At 46.4% G+C, this 22379-nt stretch overlaps 1 protein-coding gene across 1 annotated transcript; it reads right to left on the bottom strand.

Annotated features, from left to right (window-relative positions):
- Nucleotides 1–12096: 12096 nt before the first annotated feature.
- PDCL (phosducin like) lies at nt 12097–17350 on the bottom strand. The gene is made up of 4 exons (XM_075260072.1): nt 17270–17350; nt 14983–15173; nt 13403–13584; nt 12097–12795 (listed from the first exon to the last, which is right to left on the bottom strand). Exons 2-4 carry the CDS (start codon nt 15137–15139, stop codon nt 12250–12252), a joined length of 885 nt encoding a protein of 294 aa, XP_075116173.1. The 5' UTR covers nt 15140–15173; nt 17270–17350; the 3' UTR covers nt 12097–12249.
- Nucleotides 17351–22379: the final 5029 nt, after the last annotated feature.

Raw genomic sequence — 22379 nt, forward strand, 5'->3', positions numbered from 1 at the left:
CTGGCGTGTGGTACTGTGTGCAGATGCGCGTATCTAATCCTCCCCATGTGGAACTGTGTGCTGAGACGCGTATCTAATTCTCTGGCATGTAGTACTGTGTGCAGAGGCCTGTATCTAATCCTCCAAAGTGTGGTACTGTGTTCAGGTGCACGTATCTAATCCTCCCCTGTGTGGTATTGTGTGATGAGGCACGTATCTAATCCTCCGGCGTGTGGACCTGTGTGTAGACACGCGTATCTAATCCTACAGCATGTGGTACTGTATGCAGACGTGTGTATCTAATCCTATGGCGTGTACAACTGAAGATGCGTGTATTTATTCATCTGGCGTGTGGATCTGTAAGCAGACGCACATATCTAAACCTACAGCATGTGGTACTGTGTGCAGACCTGCTTATCTAATCCTCTGGCATGTGGTATTGTGTGCAGATGCATGTATTCAATCCCCCGGTGTATGGTACTGTGTGCAGACGCGCGTATTTAATCCTTCGGCGTGTGAAACTGTGTGCAGACGCACGTATCTAATACTACGGCATGTGGTACAGTGTGCAGACGTGCGTTTCTAATCCTCCGGCATATGGAACTGTGTGCAGATGTGCATATCCAATCCTCTGGCGTGTGGTACTGTGTGCAGATGCGCATATATAATACTTCCCCGTGTGATACTGTGTGTAGAAACGCGTATCTAATCCTCTGGCGGTGTTACTATGTGAAGACATGCTTATCTAATCCTCCAGCGTGTTGAACTGTGTGCAGATGTGCGTATCTAATCCTCCCCCGTGTGGTACTTAGAGCAGACACACGTATCTAATCCTTCAGCGTGTGTAACGGTGTGCAGAAGCGCACATCTTACCCTTCGTGGTGTGGTACTGTGTGCAGATGCACGTATCTAATCCTCCCCTGTGTGGTATTGTGTGAAGAGGCGCTTATCTCATCCTACGGCATGTGGAACTGTGTGTAGCACACGTATCTAATCCTACGGCATGTGGTACTGTGTGTAGACACGCGTATCTAATCCTACGGCATGTGGTACTGTGTGCAGACGCATGTATCTAATCCTATGGCGTTTACAACTGTGTTAAGACACGTGTATCTAATCCTCCCCTGTTTGGTATTGTGTGAAGAGGTGCGTATCTAATCCTACGGCGTGTGGAACTGTGTGTAGATGCGCATATCCAATTCCCCGACATGTGGTACTGTGTGTAGACGCGCGTATCTAATCCTCCTCCGTGTGGTACTGTGTGCAGACGCGCGTATCTAATCCTCCCCCGTGTGGTACTGTGTGCAGACGCGCGTATCTTATCCTCCCCCGTGTGATACTGTGTGATGAGACGCATATCTAATTCTCTGGCTTGTAGTACTGTGTGCAGAGGCATGTATCTAATCCTCCAAAATGTGGTACTGTGTGCACACACACGTATCTAATCCTCCCCTGTGTGGTATTGTGTGAAGAGGCGTGTATCTAATCCTTCGGCGTGTGGAACTATGTGTAGACGCGCGTATCTAATCCTACTGCATGTGGTACTGTGTGCAGACGCGCGTATCTTATCCTCCCCCGTGTGATACTGTGTGCTGAAACGCATATCTAATTCTCTGGCTTGTAGTACTGTGTGCAGAGGCATGTATCTAATCCTCCAAAGTGTGGTACTATGTGCACACACACGTATCTAATCCTCCCCTGTGTGGTATTGTGTGAAGAGGCGTGTATCTAATCCTTCGGCGTGTGGAACTATGTGTAGACGCGCGTATCTAATCCTACTGCATGTGGTACTGTGTGCGGAAACGTGTATCTAATTCTATGGTGTGTACAACTGTGTGCAGACGCGCGTATCTAATCCTCTGGAGTGTGAAACTGTGTGTAGACACGTGTATCTAATCCTAAGGCATGTGGTACTCTGTGAGGACACGTGTATCTAATCCTATGGCGTGTACAAATGTGTGCAGACGCGCGTATCTAATCCTCTGGAGTGTGGAACTGTGTGTAGATGCGCGTATCTAATCCTACAGCATGTGGGACTGTGTGCAGACGCACGTATCAAATCCTTCAGTGTGTGGAACTGTGTGCAGAAGTGCGTATTTAATCCTCTGGTGTGTGGGGCTGTGTGCAAACCTGTGTATCTAATTCTACGGCATGTGGTACTGTGTGTAGACGTGCGTATCTAATCCTACAGCATGTGGTACTTTGTGCAGACATGTGTATCTAATCCTATGGCGTGTACAAGTGTGAAGACACATGTATCTAATCCTCCCCTGTGTTGTATTGTGTGAAGAGGCACGTTTCTAATCCTATGGCATGTGGTACTGTGTGTAGACGCGCGTATCTAATCCTCCCCCGTGTGGTACTGTGTGCAGATGCGCGTATCTAATCCTCCCCCGTGTGATACTGTGTGCTGAGACGTGTATCTAATTCTCTGGCATGTAGTATTGTGTGCAGAGGCATCTATCTAATCCTCCAAAGTGTGGTACTGTGTGCACACACACATATCTAATCCTCCCCTGTGTGGTATTGTGTAAAGAGGCACGTATCTAATCCTTCGGCGTGTGGAACTATGTGTAGACGCACGTATCTAATCCTACTGCATGTGGTACTGTGTGCAGACGCGTGTATCTAATCCTATGGCGTGTACAACTGTGTGGAGACGCGCGTATCTAATCCTCTGGAGTGTGGAACTGTGGGTAGACTCCTGTATCTAATCCTTCGGCATGTGGAACCGTGTGCAGATGCACGTATCAAATCCTTCAGTGTGTGGAACTGTGTGCAGACGTGCGTATTTAATCCTCTGGTGTGTAGGACTGTGTGCAGACGCGTGTAACTAATCCTCTGGCGTGAGATACTGTGTGCTGATTTGTGTATCTAATCCTCTGATGCGTATATCTCAGTTAGGATATCAGTGTTGTATTGTGCATGTGGAGTGACCGTGTGTATTGCAATTGGAATATGAGTGACAGTCTTGCAGGTTTGTATTGGCTAGGGGGGGGCACTGTGTTTGGAATGCTGTATCTCAGCAACGGTACGTCCAAGCGAGTTGGAGTCTCGTCTTAAACCTTCCCGGATATCTGAAGTATCTCTGTACCAAATTTGGTGAAGATCGGTCCAGTCGTTTGGTTCGTATTAGAGAACAGACAGACAGACAGACAAGAATTCATTTTTATAATACTAGAGGGAGGACCCGGCTTCGCACGGGTATATTACATGTTATGTTTGTGTAGTGGCCCCATAAGAATTGTCCAGTTTTGCACTGATGTATTTTGTATGTGGTTTGTGTGTATGTCCATAAGCGTCATGTGATTATGTGTATCTCATTTTGGATATCAGTGAAAAACCTATGATCAGTTGTTATGGATACCTGGAGTAAAGCTGTATCTAACCCTTCCCCGTGCAGTACTGTGTTTAGACGCAAGTATCTAATCCTTGTTGGTGTGGTACTGTGTGCAGATGTGTGTATCTAATCCTGCCCCGTGTGTCATTGTGTGAAGAGGCACGTATCTAATCCTCCGGTAAATGAAACTGTGCAGACGTGCATATCTAATCTTACGGTATGTGGTACTATGTGCAGACGCGTGTATCTAATCCTCTGGCGTGTGGTACTGTGTGCAGACAGGTGTATCTAATCCCTGGCGTGAGATACTGTGTGCAGATGCGCGTATCTAATCCTTCCCCGTGTGGTACTGTGTGCTGAGACGCGTATCTAATTATCTGGCATGTGGTACTGTGTGCTGAGATGCATATATCTAATCCTCCAAAGTGTGGTACTGTGTTCAGATGCATGTATCTAATCCTCCCCTGTGTGGTATTGTGTGAAGAGGCGCGTATCTAATCCTTCGGCGTGTGGAACTGTGTGTAGACGCGCATAACTAATCCTACAGCATGTGGTACTGTGTGAAGACGCGTGTATCTAATCCTATGGCATGTACAACTGTGTGCAGACGCGCGTATCTAATCCTCTGGAGTGTGGAACTGTATGTAGACGCGTGTATCTAATCCTACGGCATGTGGTACTCTGTGCAGACGTGTGTATCTAATCCTATGGCGTGTACAAATGTGTGCAGATGCGCGTATCTAATCCTCTGGAGTGTGGAACTGTGTGTAGATGCGCATATCTAATCCTACGGCAAGTGGTACTGTATGTAGACGCGCGTATCCAATCCCCTGGCATGTGGTACTGTGTGCAGAAGCGCGTATCTAATCCTATGGCATGTGGTACTGTGTGTAGACGTGTGTATCTAATCCTCTGGCGTGTGGTACTGTGTGCAGACAGGTGTATCTAATCCCTGGTGTGAGATACTGTGTGCAGATGCGCGAATCTAATCCTCCCCCGTGTGATACTGTGTGCTGAGACGCATATCTAATTCTCTGGCTTGTGGTCCTGTGTGCAGAGGCATGCATCTAATCCTCCAAAGTGTGGTACTGTGTGCACACACACGTATCTAATTCTCCCCTGTGTGGTATTGTGTGAAGAGGCGCATATCTAATCCTTCAGCGTGTGGAACTATGTGTAGACGCGCGTATCTAATCCTACTGCATGTGGTACTGTGTGCAGACGCGCGTATCTAATCCTCTGGAGTGTGGAACTCTATGTAGACGCGTGTATCTAATCCTACGGCATGTGGTACTCTGTGCAGACATGTGTATCTAATCATATGGCGTGTACAAATTTGTGCAGATGCACGTATCTAATCCTCTGGAGTATGGAACTGTGTGTAGATGCGCGTATCTAATCCTACGGCAAGTGGTACTGTGTGCAGACACGCGTATCTAATCCTATGGCATGTGGTACTGTGTGTAGATGCGCGTATGTAATCCTATGGCATGTGGTACTGTGTGTAGATGCGCGTATCTAATCCTACGGCATGTGGTACTGTGTGCAGACGCGTGTATCTAACCCTATGGCGTGTACAAATGTGTGAAGACACGTGTATCTAATCCTCCCCTGTGTGGTATTGTGTGAAGAGGCGCATATCAAATCCTATGGCGTGTGGAACTGTGTGTAGACATGCGTATCCAATCCCCCGGGATGTGGTACTGTGTGCAGGCGCGCGTATCTAATCCTATGGCATGTGGTACTGTGTGTAGACGCATGTATCTAATCCTCCCCGTGTGGTACTGTGTGCAGACGCGCGTATCTAATCCTCCCCCGTGTGATACTGTGTGCGGAAACGCGTATCTAATTCTCTGGCTTGAGGTACTGTGTGCAGAGGCATGTTTCTAATCCTCCAAAGTGTGGTACTGTGTGCACACACACGTATCTAATCCTCCCTTGTGTGGTATTGTGTGAAGAGGCGCGTATCTAATCCTTCGGCGTGTGGAACTATGTGTAGACACGCGTATCTAATCCTACAGCATGTGGTACTGTGTGCAGATGCTTTAATCTAATCCTCCCCTGTGTGGTATTGTGTGAAGAGGCGCGTATCTAATCAATCCTTCGGCGTGTGGAACTGTGTGTAGATGTGCGTATCTAATCCTACAGCATGTGGTACTGTGTGCAGACGCGAGTATCTAATCCTATGGCGTGTACAACTGTGTGCAGATGCGCGTATCTAATCCTCTGGAGTGTGGAACTGTATGTAGACGCGTGTATCTAATCCTACGGCATGTGGTGCTCTGTGCAGACGTGTGTATCTAATCCTATGGCGTGTACAAATGTGTGCAGATGCGCGTATCTAATCCTCTGGAGTGTGAAACTGTGTGTAGATGCGCGTATCTAATCCTACGACATGTGGTACTGTGTGTAAACGCGCGTATCTAATCCTACGGCATGTGGTACTGTGTGCAGACGCGTGTATCTAATCCTCTGGAGTGTGGAACTATGTGTAGATGCGCGTATCTAATCCTACGGCATGTGGTACTGTGTGTAGACGCGCGTATCTAATCCTACGGTATGTGGTACTGTGTGCAGACGCATGTATCTAATCCTATGGCATGTACAACTGTGTGAAGACACGTGTATCTAATCCTCCCCTGTGTGGTATTGTGTGAAGAGGCGTGTATCTAATCCTATGGCGTGTGGAACTGTGTGTAGACGCGCGTATCCAATCCCCCGGCATGTGGTACTGTGTGCAGACGCGCGTATCTAATCCTATGGCATGTGGTACTGTGTGTAGACGCATGTATCTAATCCTCCCCCGTGTGGTACTGTGTGCAGACGCGTGTATCTAATCCTCCCCCGTGTGATACTGTGTGCGGAAACGCATATCTAATTCTCTGGCTTGTGGTACTTTGTGCAGAGGCATGTATCTAATCCTCCAAAGTGTGGTACTGTGTGCACACACACGTATCTAATCCTCCCTTGTGTGGTATTGTGTGAAGAGGCGCGTATCTAATCCTTCAATGTGTGGAACTATGTGTAGACGCGCGTATCTAATCCTACTGCATGTGGTACTGTGTGCAGACATGTGTATCTAATCCTATGGTGTGTACAACTGTGTGCAGTATGCGCGTAATAATATAATAATAATAATACATTTTATTTATATAGCGCCAACATATTCCGCAGCACTGTACAATTTATAGGGTTCAGATACAGACATACATAACAAAGAACGTCATTTCACACAATGGGACTGAGGGCCCTGCTCAAAAGAGCTTACAATCTATGAGATCTATCTAATCCTCTGGAGTGTGGAACTATGTGTAGACGCCTGTATCTAATCCTACGGCATGTGGAACCGTGTGCAGATGCGTGTATCTAATCCTTCAGTGTGTGGAACTGTGTGCAGAAGTGCGTATTTAATCCTCTGGTTTGTGGGACTGTGTGCAGACCCGTGTATCTAATCCTCTGGCGTGTGATACTGTGTGCTGATATGTGTATCTAATCCTCTGATGCGTGTATCTCAGTTTTTATATCAGTGTTGTATTGTGCATGTGGAGTGACCGTGTGTATTGCAGTTGGAATATGAGTGAAAGTCTTGCAGGTTTGTATTGGCTAAGGGGGGGGGGGGCACTGTGTTTGGAATGCTGTATCTCAGCAACGGTATGTCCGAGCGAGTTGGAGTCTCATCTTAAACCTTCGACAGACAGACAGACAAGAATTCATTTTTCTAAGATAGAGAGAGAGAGATAGAGAGACAAATGGCCCTTTGACGGCAGCCATAATGCTGATGTGGCTCTTGGAACCCCTGGGATATGTTGGATTAGCATATACATAAAATATCTGTGATAAGTAGCAGAGCACGTACCGTATATACTCGAGTATAAACTGACCCGAGTATAAGCCAACCCCCCCTAATTTCACCACAAAAAAAAAAACTGGGAAAACTTATTGACTCGAGTATAAGCCGAGGGGGGGGGGGGGGGAATGCAGTAGCTACTGGAAAATTTCAAAAATTAAAATGGTTTTTGGGTGCAGTAGGTGCTGGGGAAGGGATGTTTTGGTTGTCTATCTGCCCCTTCCCTGAGCTTGAGGACTGTCCCCCCCCCCCCCACACTTGGAATTCATTCTGGCTGAATATAGGGTATCTGTAGTGCTCCTATTAACCCCTTCCCGAGGGAACAGGAGCACTGCAGATCCCCTATATTCAGTAGACCGGGCACTGTCAGACACAGGGATACCTAATGTGTATGGGTTTCACAGTCATTTTCTACTTTTATATGTATTGTAGGGAAAGGAGGGATTTAGAACTTTTATTTACTTTATTTATTTTTTAAAGCTTCTTGTTTTTCACTATTTTATGGGAGATTCTATATATTACTATTGCCGCCGGTCATAGACCCCCCCAGAAAAAAAAAAATAAAAAAAATTTCTTTGCTTGACTCGAGTATAAGCCGAGGGGGGGCTTTTTCAGCGCAAAACCTGTGCTGAAAAATTCGGCTTATACTCGAGTATATTATCTATCTATCTATCTATCTATCTATCTATCTATCTATCTATCTATCTATCTTTCCCCCACGTCCAAACCGCAGCACAACAGATGGGGTATTCCTGCCCCTGTGTGCGGTTTAGGACAGGTGGAATTTTAATGAAATTAATTATAATAATTAACCCCCCCTATAAGAAGGTAAGAGGAACCTCCTCCCCTTGTGTTTTTTTCTGTCCTGTGTGGGACAGGTGGAGGAGGCTTTTTAGCTTCCTGTATGGTTTGGAGTACCTGAACAAGCAGGGAGGTACCCAGTCCCCTGCCCTTCTGAGGGAAACAGATCTTATTTTCTCCTGGGCAGAAAAAGAATCTCACACATCTCATGGCGATCCACATCAAAGGGTCCTTAAACGTGTTGGCAGACCAGTTGAGTCGGAGCCTGACTGTGTCAGACGAATGGTCTCTGAACAAACAAATTTTTCATCAAATTACCAAGATGTGGGGAGTTCCAAAGGTGGACCTGATGGCCACCAAGTACAGTGCCAAGGTGGAGAAGTTTTGTTCCCTCTGGAGAACGAGCCCTTGGCAGTAGATGCCCTGTCGATTCCATGGAGGTTCAGGCTGGCATACATCTTCCCTCCACTTTCTATGATACCGAGGGTATTGATGAAAGTCAGACAGGAGCAGGCGTCAGTGTTAAACAATCATACGCTTTTGGCCAAAGAGGGCTTGGTTTACCCAACTCATTCAGATGAGTCGAGGGATATATTGGAGGCTCCCCCCAGTGCACAACCTGGTCACTCAAGGTGCCAGAGTATGCCAAGATCTCAAGAGGTTCAACTTGACAGCCTGGAAGTTGACCGGTCCATACCTGGACTAGAAGAGTTATCCTCAGCCGTCCGGAACACTATAGCTCATTCTAGAGCTCCTGCTACCAACCAGGCTTATCTCAGAGTTCTTAACACCTTCAAGTCCTGGTGTAGGGACAAACAAAGGTCTCATGATAATCCATCCACACAATGTCTGTTGGAATTCTTGCAAGACGGCTTGGATAAAGGCCTTACTCCTGCCACACTTAAGGTCCAGGTGTCCGCCTTGTCTGCCTGCCTGAACAGGCGCTTATCACAGGATGTCTTTACATCCCGGTTTCTGAAAGGCGCAACCAGGTTGAGGCCTTCTATAAGATCTCTGGTTCCCCAGTGGGACCTTTCTACTGTCTTAGCGGGGCTCTGTACTCCTCCATTTAAACCAATGTAGGAAGCAGACCTAAGATTTATGTCCGTTAAGATGGCTTTTAGCAATAACATCAGCTAAAACTTGTAGGTGAATTACAGGCTCTGTCAGCCCATGAGCCTTACACAACTTTTTTCCCTGATCGGGTTCAGTTAAGATTTTTGCTGGGGTTTTTGCCTGAGGTTCTCTCCTATGTTAACCTGAGTCAGGTTATTTCCTTGCCTGTCTTTTTTCCTTTTCCCTCCTCTCCTGAGGAAGATAAATGGCAAACTCTAGATCTAGTGAGAGTCTTGCATATCTACCTAGAACATACTAAGAGTTTTAGGAAGGAGGAAAAACTTACTAGTTTCCTAGATCCAAGGGGGTTTAAGATCTAGAAACCCACATTATGTAGATGGCTCAAGGAAGCAATAAAGCTGTCCTTTGTATCTCAGGGGTTTACTCCTCCAGATTTTGTTAAAACCCATTCCATTAGGCAATGTCTACCTCTTGGGTGGAAAAACACTCGGTCGCCTTGGAGCATATTTGTTACGCTGCTACCTGGCAGTCTCAATCTACTTTTGTCAAACTCTACCGTTTAGACCTTAAAGGGTCAGAGGCTACCGCCTTCGGCCAAAATGTTTTGTCATCTGTATGCCGAGGGGGCCCTCCCTAGGGGTTATCTCGCTACATCCCCATTTGTTGTGCTGCGGTTTGGATGTGGGGGAATCGAGGGTTATGAATGATAACCTGTTTCCCTTAGTCCAAACAGCAGCACAAGAATCCCTCCCTATATTTGCTATTATTTTTTACTTTATAACTAACACAAGGGGAGGATGTTCCTCTTACCTTCTTATAGGGGGGGTTAATTATTATAATTAATTTCATTAAAATTCCACCTGTCCTAAACCGCACACAGGGGCAGGAATACCCCATCTGTTGTGCTGCTGTTTGGACTAAGGGAAACAGGTTATCATTCATAACCCTCGAATCTATCTATCTAATCTATCTATCTATCTATCTATTCTATCTATCTATCTATCTATCTATTCTATCTATCTATCTATCTATCTATTCTATCTATCTATCTATCTATCTATCTATCTATCTATCTATCTATCTATCTATCTATCTATCTATCTATCTATCCTCTAGTTCCCCTGATGTTCCGCTGCCATAGAAAGGCTTGCATGTAGCTATGGAAAATGATATTCCCTACAGGCCATGTGATGTCTGCTATATTGATGCCATGGAAGCAGTAATGTACTTGCAGTATCTTTTTGCATGCGTGATCATAGAGGGATAAAAACTAATAGATTAATCCCTGTGCTTATTATAGCCATTTTATTATAGTAAAACCAGCCCCCACTGGACAGCAAACTACTTGTGAGATCATAGAGGTTGGTACAAATCCGTGACCCGGTGTGGAACCAGTCCAGAACTCTGCGAACGCTCAGCTCCAGTACAGGAACGTAACCAGTAAACAGGTATGGCGTAGTTTTTTGGAAGAAAATAGTTATGTGTTTCTAATCATGGATAATCCCTTTAACTTTTAGTCAATGAATATTGGCATATTGGATTTCTCATCTATCACATGATATGGTTTAAAAATAAAGTAATGCGCTAATGTAGTTATTTCACCATGACCTACAAGCATCCAAACATTAAGAGTCCTAAGCCTTACACTAGGTTTACATTAACGTCGCCCTTTTGATGTTCTGGTCCGTTCGAAGCACCAGCACAACATAGAGAACGACCACTAAAAAAGCGTTAACACATGGAGTCCGATTCCTCACAGTTTTCTAGATATCTGCTTGCGGTCGTTTCTTCAGTTTACTTTTAGTAGATAAAAATCGGTCCATGGTCATGTGATGATGTAAAGCTAGTTATAGGACAGGGCTCAGATGACTTGTGCTGTGGTAAGCTGCGCACCAGTGTGTCCATAAGGGTAAGCTCACATGGGGTTTTTTGGTCCTGAACCAGGTTCCGGTCCAGAATACAGGTAACTGCGACTGGATGCCGGTGCAGTGCACCGGCATCCAGTTTTGCACTCCGCTCTGGATTAGACCCAAATGAATGGGCCTAGTCGGGAGGGAGCGTCTTCAGGTGGATGTCGTGAAGCGAATCCACATGTTGCTTCTTTTTGTTCTGACTCCAGGAAAAAAGAACTGACCGGCTCCTATTAATTTCAATGGGAGCCGTCTTTTTGATCAGGATTTTGAGGCGGATACGTCATTTTAAAAAAGTCATTTATGGAGGGGTCAGATCTGGTCCCACTGTTCTAAGCACTTGTATCTCTTCTTTCACCCCCCGTCTACCTCATAGATTGAAAGCTCTTGTGAGCAGATAGGTCTCGCCGATTGTTTGAATTGATTTATTACACTGTCATTTTACACTAGATTGACACTAGCATTCAGGTTTCTGTCCGCTTGGGAACCTGAAAAACAGAAACCCTATCCGCTAGACCAGGGGTAGGGAATAGCACGCACCCATAGGAATGAATGGACGCAGCCGGTACACAGGGGGTTAAGCAGCCAGCCGCCGGCAAAGTCTGCGTGTCAGCCACTTCCATTGATTCCTATGGGTGCGTGCTATTCGAAACGGCCGTATCGAATAGTACTCGCTCATCTCTAGTAGAGAACATTTGGCTCTCCAGCTGCTGTGAAACTACAACTCCCAACAGGCGCCATTCACTTCCATGGGAGTTCCAAGAACAGCAGAGCAAGTATGCATGCTGGGAGTTGTAGTTTTGCAACAGCTGGAGAGCCGTAGGTTCCCTACCCCTAGACTATAATGGGGTCCGCTGGGTTTCCACCTGAAATCGGTGGTGAGAGAAGTCGTGCTTGCAGGACTTTTCTCTCCAACTATTCTAAGCGGAAGGCAAGTGTGAACCAATCCTTATCTGTACATGAACCCTGTGCTACATAATATGTTGGTGTCCTATAAATATAATTGGAGTCTGAGTTGCAGCAAAAGTCGCAGTTAGTGATTTGACCCGCCGACTCTACAGTACTGATATGATACTGTCGACCATCTTTAGTACATTTTCCACTATTCTTGACAGTCCTAAGAACGACACATGAAACATATCTGAAAGTCAATAATGTATTTGAACTTAAAGTAACTGAAAACCTTTTGCTAAAACGGGTGACACCATATTTAAGCCATCATATAAACTATTATAAATTAGCGTATAAACAAAGCAGAACCTATATACATGTCAGGGAGTAGCGGTGTTCTTCATTCAGTCTATGTCTAGGTCGCTATCATCACTATAGCACTGAATGGACGGGTTACAGATAGACGTGCGCACAAGATCCTTCTCTGGTAATAAGCTGCACTCGTGTAAAAACGCTTCCAGGTCGACAGCAAAGAAATCTTCTCCAAGTTGATCTGTTATCCGAACAAAGTTGCCGATCAGCTCCCCCGACTTGTAGACCAGCAGCGCCGGCAGGGCGTTCTTGGTGAATTTACTGCTGGTTCCAAGAAGGGAACTTTTTACTCTGCAGAATTTCACCCCTGGATACTCGGATGCCAGGCACATGATGCTACCACTGGCAGCCTCTGCCCCTGGAATCTCGTCCTCATAGATGAGTATTATCACCAGGGTGTTCTTGGGTTCATTATCTACAGTGTCCAGGAACTCCTCTCCGCTGCTGATGTCAAATACTTTCTTGTAAACCTGCGAGTGACAGAGCTGCTGCTTCATCTCCTCAATTCTCTGTCTTCTGTATTGCTCTAAGAAGTCTTCATCATCCTGTTGGTGCATATTGTACTCCTGCATAGACATCTAATAATAAAAAAACAAAACAAAGCATAAAAACCCCCATCTCTCTACGTGAACACAAAGATAACATTGAGTTTACGACAAGTCCATTGTCTCCAACCCTGTGTAATGTAATATACATTTACTGTGCATGTTATTTATCTGCATTATTACAGATTTCTAGTAATCATAACATAGTCACATAGTAGATGAGGTTGGATGAAGACATCAGTCCATTAAGTCCAGCCTATAACCCTACAGTCCCCTACAGTGATGATCCAGAGGAAGGCAAAAAACCCCATGAGGCTTATGCCAATTGCCCCATTTCAGGAAAAAAAAAAAAAAAAAAAAAAATTCCTTCCCGACTCCAATCTGGCGGTCAGTATAAAACACTAACAAATAATCTCTCACGGTAAAGGCAATGTCTATAGCTACTGAGGTACTTCATACTGTCCATCAAACAGTCAAAGCCGCCTCCCTTCAGCCTGCTGAAGAATACAGGAAGTGAGAAGAAGAGACAGCAGGCTGCCCCTGCTGAGACAAGTTTATTACAATTGGGTAAAGGGGTTTATTTTGCCATCTTTTGAATCGACTAGGTATGACTAATTGACTAAAGATGCTTTGTTTTTACCTTCCCGTGCAGCTTTTCTTCTAGTTCTTTCTGCTTCTGTTTGTCCTTCTCCTCATCGAGCTGAGATTTACACGTCATAGACAGCCTTTTAACAAGTTGCTCCAGTTCCCTCTTCTGCTCCTCATTCTGCTCATTTTCCAGTTGCTTATAGCGCCTCCAATCATTAATCACACCTTTAGGACCTAAACAAATTACAACCAGATTTGTCAAAGACGGACACAAAATTTTAACACTGGGATGGAATTTCCTGAAACTGAATTTGTGCTCTGCTAGATATGTTTTTTGCAAATGCAGATCTGATAGAAACAGCGGCAGTGTTCCCAGACTATAAGGGGAAGTTCACACAGGGTATTTTGGTCAGGATTTTGAGGCTGTATCCACCTCAAAATCTTAACCAAAAAGAAGGCTCCCATTGAAATCACTGGGAGACGGTCAGTTCTTTTTCCAGGAGCCGTTTGTTCCGGCTCCCAGAAAAAAGAAGCGAGGTGCTCATTCTTCAGGCCGATTCGCCTCGTGACATCCGCCTGAAGACACTCCCTCCTCCGAACTAGGCCCATTCATTGGCCCTAATCCGGAGCAGAGTGCACGACTAGATGCCGGTGCACTGCACCGGCATCCAGTCGCAGCTACCCGTATTTTGGACCAGAACCTGAGGCGGCCTCTGCCTCAGGTTCCGGACCAAAAACCCACGTGTGAACTTACCCTAATACTAATGGCTTATCAAGATTTCTAGGACACCCACCAGTTAACTGACTGAAGAACTGCTATATAATGTACCTGGTATACAGTAAAGAGGTCACGGTGCTTACCTGAACTCTACACAAAGTTATTGATAATGTATCCTAAGGGCAGGTCATCAATATTGAAATCTTAAAAAAAAAAAACATTTTGAAAACTCTAATTTTCAACTTTTCCCGCATACTGCGAGCGGCTCTGACATCTACCTGATACTCTATAGTGAATCCTGATAAATCATTGGGTTAACACATATGTACAGTGTTCACTTGTCTCCATGAATCTCATAGACTCTTCCACACTGCAGTTGTGGTTGGATCCCCCCCAGTCTAATGATCATTGGGATTCCCAGCAAGCGAGGCCACAGCAACCTGACACGTAACACTTACCCTGTGGAGTGCTGATGAATGTTGGTTGTGGGAGAATCCCTTTATAGATAAGGTAGCCTATATCTATGTACTATACAACAGGACCAGGAGAAGGCTAGGACCACATGCCTTCCCCATATGACTACATGGATCATATTGTTACCGCAGCGTTTCCCAATGTATTCTTTTTTCCCTCTAAACATGTTAAATTTGAAGGATATCATCATGTCTCATGAGAGGTGTGCTAGTCTTAACCCAATTTTACCAAGGTGCCTGCCTGAATAAGTCCTTAGATGCATATCCACCAGCATGCAACACATAAGGATATACATTGCAATTGCCAATACGGAAAAAGCACAGCTTAGGGACTTTGTGCTCTTACATATAGAAAGAAGCTGTGGCAAGTGTATAAAGCCTGAGACCTGGAGAAAGCATCATCATAATGAACCAATGCAACACCCATAATGATATAGTTACCTGTGTTGACTGCGCTTCCTTCCTTCCCTCCATCAGATTCTCCAACATTGCCTTCCCGTATCTTCCGATCCTGATCGCTGTCCTCCTCATCGTCACTGCTACTGCTATAGTAGTACTGACACTTCTCCCCCAACAGCTTATCGTCCAGGGTGGTCATTATGACACTATCCTATAGAAGAAGGAAGAGGAATCTGCAGATAAAATGAGACGTAGATCATTGTGGGATGAGAAGACGGAGCACACGACACAACAGCAGGTGGACACATGGCAGGATGCCCCGCTTTCTAGAGCTTAGGATTCTGCCAATGACTGGGAAAATCCTGGATAAATTACCATGGAAACTGAACAAGTGCCCAGATGCTCAGACCTGCTGCCTCCTGTATGAAGATAGATTGATAAAACCATTATTAATATGCGCAAGAGCCTCGGAGCCATGACAGAGCGGGCATCCATCCTCAAAGCTGGCCGCACATGGCCAATGTGTGAACAAAGATGACTAGATGAACCATATTTTCACAAAACTAGGAATGAGCATTTGATCTGTACACAATAGGGCAACAAAGGGTAAAACGGAGCACCCGAACACCCAAAAAATTGTCCAAGTCTTGCTTTCTCTGTCCATAGGGTCAAATACAGAAATCTAGTGCCAGGAGCTGGCAAATCCACGTCAAAGTGTGACTAGTTAATGCCTATAGTGCCAATGTGATGGGTATTCCTGTCTATGGTGACAATCTGCGGCATGAACTGGCATGGGGTTAACTTAAAAATCTGCACTGCGGGTCCCTCTGGGCCAGGAGCTCAGTTAACCCCTTCTCACCCAGGGGTTATATAAAATTGGTATCCCCCCCCCCGACATCGCATCAAATACAGGTAACTTGTCATTTTAGGAATTGGAAGGCAGGGAGTCAAAAGCGAAAATCGAAAAGGGTCACTGGCGGGAATGGGTTAAAATATAAAAACATGGTCCTGTACAGTGACAGCAATTGAGGGTAAATAAATTAAAATGGATGAATAGTTGTTTTTTTTTGTTTTTTTGCTACTTTGCCTCACCCCCCAAAAAAACGGAATAAAAAGTGATCACAGCAGATAAGGACACACCAGCATTGAGGTGTCCATTGTTCTGGTAAAACAACAAATAAATAGATAGCTAAAATACTGGACACCAATGGAGCCAGAGTACTGACTAGAATGGGGACTGGCAGTTCTTTTAAACTAAACCCAGTGTCCGACCACTGATGGCCAAGTCTCCCAGCGATCAGGAGGTCCAAGGGTTCCCCTAACACCTAGTGTGAACTGAGCACCAGTGCACTTACATGGCCAGTGGCTGCCAGGACTGGAATCTCCAGCAACGCCCCCAGCTCCATACAGGTATAATGGAGCACCAATTACACAAGTGCACTGGCACGGCAAGCATAAGGATGCTATAGGGGAACTTTTGGCGATCAGACACCCTATGTTTGGACATTTGTCCCTTGTCCTGAGCATAGGGGGATCAGCGACCCTTGCTCTGCTCTTACCCTATGATGGATGAGATTAACGGACATGCTTAACATGAGTTTGAATGTCTCCTACTCCTTCAAACGGGCACAAACAAATCCACCGGCCTATAGTGGCGGCTGTGCCATCTCCTGTCCTCCACGGACCTCCATTAAAGTGGTTGTCCAGGCGTTTTTCTATTTTAACCTAAATATCTAATCGGAGGAGGGAGCGATCCTGTATATAGAGCGGCTGCCTGTATATAATAAGGGGGTGGAAGTAGAAAGCGCTGTCCAGTCCTGCTCAGTGAAGGTCCCGGGCGGCGGTACAGCGGACACAGCGTTCTGCTACCGGCCCCATATTGTTTACAGAACGGGCCCAGTTGTCTGCCTCCTATTGATCAGGTATTTATGGTGTATCCTCAAGAAAAAAAAAAAACCCGGACTACCCCTTTACTATCCGTACACAGACAGGCTCACAGCTGTATACACAGGACCCATAATAATAAATGAGTGTATGTGGGAGCCATAGAAAATAATGGGTCAGTGTACCAGCTGGGAGGAACATGGCAGTGCAAACAGTAGTGTGAACGGTGCCTTAGCCTGAGGTCACACAAGGCGGACTGAATGGTGCAGATCAGATCTGCCAGGGGTCAGCTATACACTGCCTAGGTAATAAATGGTTATACCGCAGACCCTGGCACGTTACCCCCAGCTGTTCAGCTGCCCGCAATACACACGTAAAGTGATATAGCGGTAACGGTCCGACATGCAGGACAGATACCGCACAATACACACCACACGGTACTTACATTGTCACGATCACCGCCTCAGACAACGGGAAGTAGACGGGGAGATGAGAGGAAGGCGGGGCTTACGGCTGGTCATGTGACCGGACTGGGAAGGGAGGAGCTCGCTGCTTATAGGACGGAAGAGCGCGTAAACGGCTCCTTGCCATGACGTAGAGGCACGTGTAAGTAAGCAGTCACATGACCATTCTCTCTTTCTAAGTCTGGAACCGTAAAGCGTAGAGTATATGCTGTGTATGGTCGAAAACAGGGAAGAGGAAGTCATGGCAGGGAATAATGGGGCTAGTGGCGCCTAAACAAGGGAACCAGTCATCAAAGCCCTTGTAGACACTAGTCCGGCCATCGTACCACTAAAACATTCAGTGCACTGCTGATCAATATGCCCCTGACAGGGGGCGCCACTAAGCACCGACCTCAGCAAATTACATCTTCCAAAGGAGGAGGGACGTAATGTGCGGCAGCAACGTACCTACCGAATTTATGTATAGTAAGCCACGCCCCTACTCGGGCTCCACCCATTCCCAGCCATGTTCCTTTGTGCTCCAAGACAGTATAACACACCTTGTGGTCTCCACACAGAAGAATATCCCCTTGAAATTCCTATTTTATAATGCCCCCCCCCCCCCCCCATTATAACATCCCCCTGAATATGCGCCATATTATAACATCCCCCTATACTGTATATGCCCCATATTATAACATCCCCCTTATATGCCCCATATTATACATGAGTCCCCCTGCGAACTTCCGGTTGGCACATGCGCAATGGAAGGGCGGCAAGAAGACTTCCTGTTCCTTAGTGAATTAACCAGGGCTGGGTATGTACTTCAGGGTATGGTCCTCGGGTTACGACGAGCCTGCTGCAGAACCTCATTTTCTGAATGCTATACAGTGTATAGCATTCGGCAAATGAAGGCTGATTGTGTAGCAGGCTCGTCCTTGCTACGAGCAGGTAAGTATGCTGTTACCAGTTGACTTTTTCTCATTGAAATGAATAGACCAGCGTTGATTGGCCAGTTGCCAGTGATTTGGCCAATCAACGCTGGTTCTGCCAGAGGCTCGTCTGAGGAGGCGGAGTCTAACATCGGACTATTCATTCCAATGAGAAAAACTCTTGCCTGCCCGTAGCAAGGACGTGCCTGCTGCAGAATCAGTGTTCATTTGCCGAATGCTATACATATATATAGCATTCGGCAAATGAATATATATACTGTATAGCATTTAGCAAATGAGGTTCTGCAGCAGGCTCGTCGTAACCACAAAACAGTATGCCTATACCCCTGCTAGACATGGCAAACTCTCAAAACCGGAAAGAGATCTTCGACCGGAAATAGGAAGGGCGGGACTTAATCCTTTGTTATTGTTGTCAAAGGGGGACTCATGTATAACATCCCCCTATATATGCCCCACATTATAACATCCCCCTGAATATGCCCCATATTATAACATCCCCCTATATATGCCCCATATTATAACATCCCCCTGAATATGCCCCATATTATAACATCCCCCTGAATATGCCCCATATTATAACATCCCCCTGAATATGCCCCATATTATAACATCCCCCTATATATGCCCCATATTATAACATCCCCCTGAATATGCCCCCATATTGTAATATACCCATGAATCTATCTTCACATTATAATGTTCTCCTTCTGTCAAAATGTGTCAAAGTATCATGTGATCAAATAAAGTATTTTAATTAAATTTATGCCCCATAGTGGCCCCTGCGCAAACTATTATATGCCCCAAGTGGCCATTGCACACAGGATCATGAATTTATGCCCCATTGTGGACACCCTTGAACAATTATTAAGCTCTTTTCAGACCCATCGGAAACCCAGGACCCGGGGAGGATTAAAAAAAAAAAATGTTACTTACCTCTCCCTGGCTCCGGCGCACTCCATGCAGATCATGTTGGCCATTTCAATGTAGTATGGCGGGACTCCGGACGTCCACGTGGGCAGGGGCTTGCGTCACGATGCATAAGGAGGCAAGCCCCGGCCCATTATCCACATCCCCATCGAAATATTCAATGTCATCCACAATTCAGACTAAAATACTGCATTCAGTGTCCATATATACAGTACAGGAGAAGTGATACTGTGCAGTGTCCATATACAGTATACAGTACAGGAGAAGTGATACTGTGCAATGTCCATATATACAGTACAGGAGAAGTGATACTGTGCAGTGTCCATATACAGTATACAGTACAGGAGAAGTGATACTGTGCAATGTCCATATATACAGTACAGGAGAAGTGATACTGTGCAATGTCCATATATACAGTACAGGAGTAGTGATACTGAGTAGTGTCCATATATACAGTACAAGAGAAGTGATACTGTGCAGTGTCCATATATACAGTACACGAGAAGTGATACTGTGCAGTGTCCATATATACAGTACACGAGAAGCGATACTGTGCAGTGTCCATATATACAGTACAGGAGTAGTGATACTGTACAGTGTCCATATATACAGTACAAGAGAAGTGATACTGTGCAGTGTCCATATATACAGTAAACGAGAAGCGATACTGTGCAGTGTCCATATATACAGTACAGGAGAAGTGATACTGTGCAGTGTCCATATGTACAGTACAGGAGAAGTGATACTGTGCAGTGTCCATATATACAGTACAGGAGAAGTGATACTGTGCAGTGTCCATATATACAGTACAGGAGAAGTGATACTGTGTCGTGTCCATATAGACAGTACAGGAGAAGGGATATTGTGCAGTGTCCATATAGACAGTACAGCATACCTCCCAACTTTTGAAGAACTGAAAGAGGGACAAAATGTGCGGCGCAAATTTAGCCCCGTCCACTTTTGTGTTGACTCCGCCCATTCTCATTAATTTTTCATGTGCCCGCACACAGTATAATCCTCCTACAGTCACCCGTAAATTACATGTCCCCCCTCTATCTCTCCCCCAGTTTCATATACACCCTTCATCTGCCCCCAGTTTCATGTCCCCCCCATTTCTGTCCCCAGATCCATGTTCCTCATCTCTGCCCCCAGATTCATGTCCCCTCCATCTCTGCCCCCAGATTCATGTCCCCTCCATCTCTGCCCCCAGATTCATGTCCTCTCCATCTCTGCACCCAGTTTCATGTCCCCTCCATCTCTGTCCCCATATTCATGTTCCCCATCTCTGCCCCCAGATTAATGTCCCCTCCATCTCTGCCCCCAGATTCATGTCCCCTCCATCTCTGCCCCCAGATTCATGTCCCCTCCATCTCTGCCCCCAGATTCATGTCCCCCCATCTCTGTCCCCAAAATCATGTCCCCCATCTCTGCCCCCAGATTCATGTCCCCCATCTCTGCCCCCAGTTTCCTGTCCCCTCCATCTCTGCCCCCAGATTCATGTCCCCTCATCTCTGCCCCAGATTCATGTCCCCCCATCTCTGCCCCCAGATTCATGTCCCCTCCATCTCTGCCCCAGATTCATGTCCCCACATCTCTGCCCCCAGTGTCATGCCGTCCTCTCCTTCATCTGCCCCCAGTTTCACGTTCCACCTTAGTGTACACATTACGCAGAAAATTTAGCCCCACCCGCTTTTGTGTTGACTCCGCCCACTCATTAATTTTTCATGCGCCCGCACACAGTATAATCCTCCTAAAGTCACCCGTAAATTATATGTCCCCCCTCTATCTCTCCCCCAGTTTCATATACACCCTTCATCTGCCCCCAGTTTCATGTCCCCTCCATCTCTGTCCCCAGATTCATGTCCCCCATCTCTGTCCCCAGATTCTTGTCCCCCCATCTATGCCCCAGATTCATGTCCCTCCATCTCTGCCCCCAGTTTCATGTCCCTCCATCTCTGTCCCCAGATTCATGTCCCCCATCTCTTCCCTCAGATTCATGTCCCTCCAGCTCTGTCCCTAGATTCATGTCCCCCATCTGTGCCTGCAGATTCTTGTCCCCCCTCTTCCCCCAGTTTTATGTCCCTCCATCTCTGTCCCCAGATTCATGTCCCCCATCTCTGCCCCCATCTTCATGTCCCTCCATCTCTGTCCCCAGATTCATGTCCCCCATCTCTGCCCCCATTTTCATGTCCCTCCATCTCTGTACCCAGATTCATGTCCCCCATCTCTGCCCCCAGACCCCCATCTCTGCCCCCAGTTTCATGTCCCTCCATCTCTGTTCCCAGATTCATGTCCCCCATCTCTGCCCCTAGATTCACGTCTTCCCATCTCTGCCCCCAGATTCATGTCCCCTCCATCTCTGCCCCCAGATTCATGTCCCCCCATCTCAGCCTCCAGATTCATGTCCCCTCCATCTCTGCCCCAAGATTCATGTCCCCACATCTCTGCCCCCAGTTTCATGCCATCCTCTCCTTCATCTGTCCCCAGTTTCACGTTCCACCTTAGTGTACACATTACGCTGCAAATTTAGCCCTGCCCGCTTTTATGTTGACTCCGCACACATAAATTTTTCATGTGCCCGCACACAGTATAATCTTCCTACAGTCACCCGTAAATTATATATCCCCCCTCTATCTCTCCCCCAGTTTCATATACACCCTTCATCTGGCCCCAGTTTCATGTCCCCCCTCCATCTCTGCCCCCAGTTTCATGTCCCTCCATCTCTGTCCCCAGATTCATGTCCCGCATCTCTGCCCCCATTTTCATGTCCCTCCATCTCTGTACCCAGATTCATGTCCCCCATCTCTGCCCTCAGTTTCCTGTCCCCTCCATCTCTGCCCCCAGATTCATGTCCCCCCATCTCAGCCTCCAGATTCCTGTCCCCTCCATCTCTGCCCCCAGATTCATGTCCCCTCCATCTCTGCCTCCAGATTCATGTCCCCCATCTCTGCCCCCAGATTCATGTCCCCCATCTCTGCCCTCAGTTTCCTGTCCCCTCCATCTCTGCCCCCAGATTCATGTCCCCCCATCTCAGCCTCCAGATTCATGTCCCCCCATCTCAGCCTCCAGATTCATGTCCCCTCCATCTCTGCCCCCAGATTCATGTCCCCTCCATCTCTGCCTTCAGATTCATGTCCCCCATCTCTGCTCCCAGATTCTTGTCCCCCCTTCTCTGCACCCAGTTTCATGTCCCTCAATCTCTGTCCCCAGATTCATGTCCCCATCTCTGCCC

The sequence above is a fragment of the Leptodactylus fuscus genome, chromosome 11 (genome assembly GCF_031893055.1).
Source record: "Leptodactylus fuscus isolate aLepFus1 chromosome 11, aLepFus1.hap2, whole genome shotgun sequence".
Classification (NCBI taxonomy): domain Eukaryota; kingdom Metazoa; phylum Chordata; class Amphibia; order Anura; family Leptodactylidae; genus Leptodactylus; species Leptodactylus fuscus.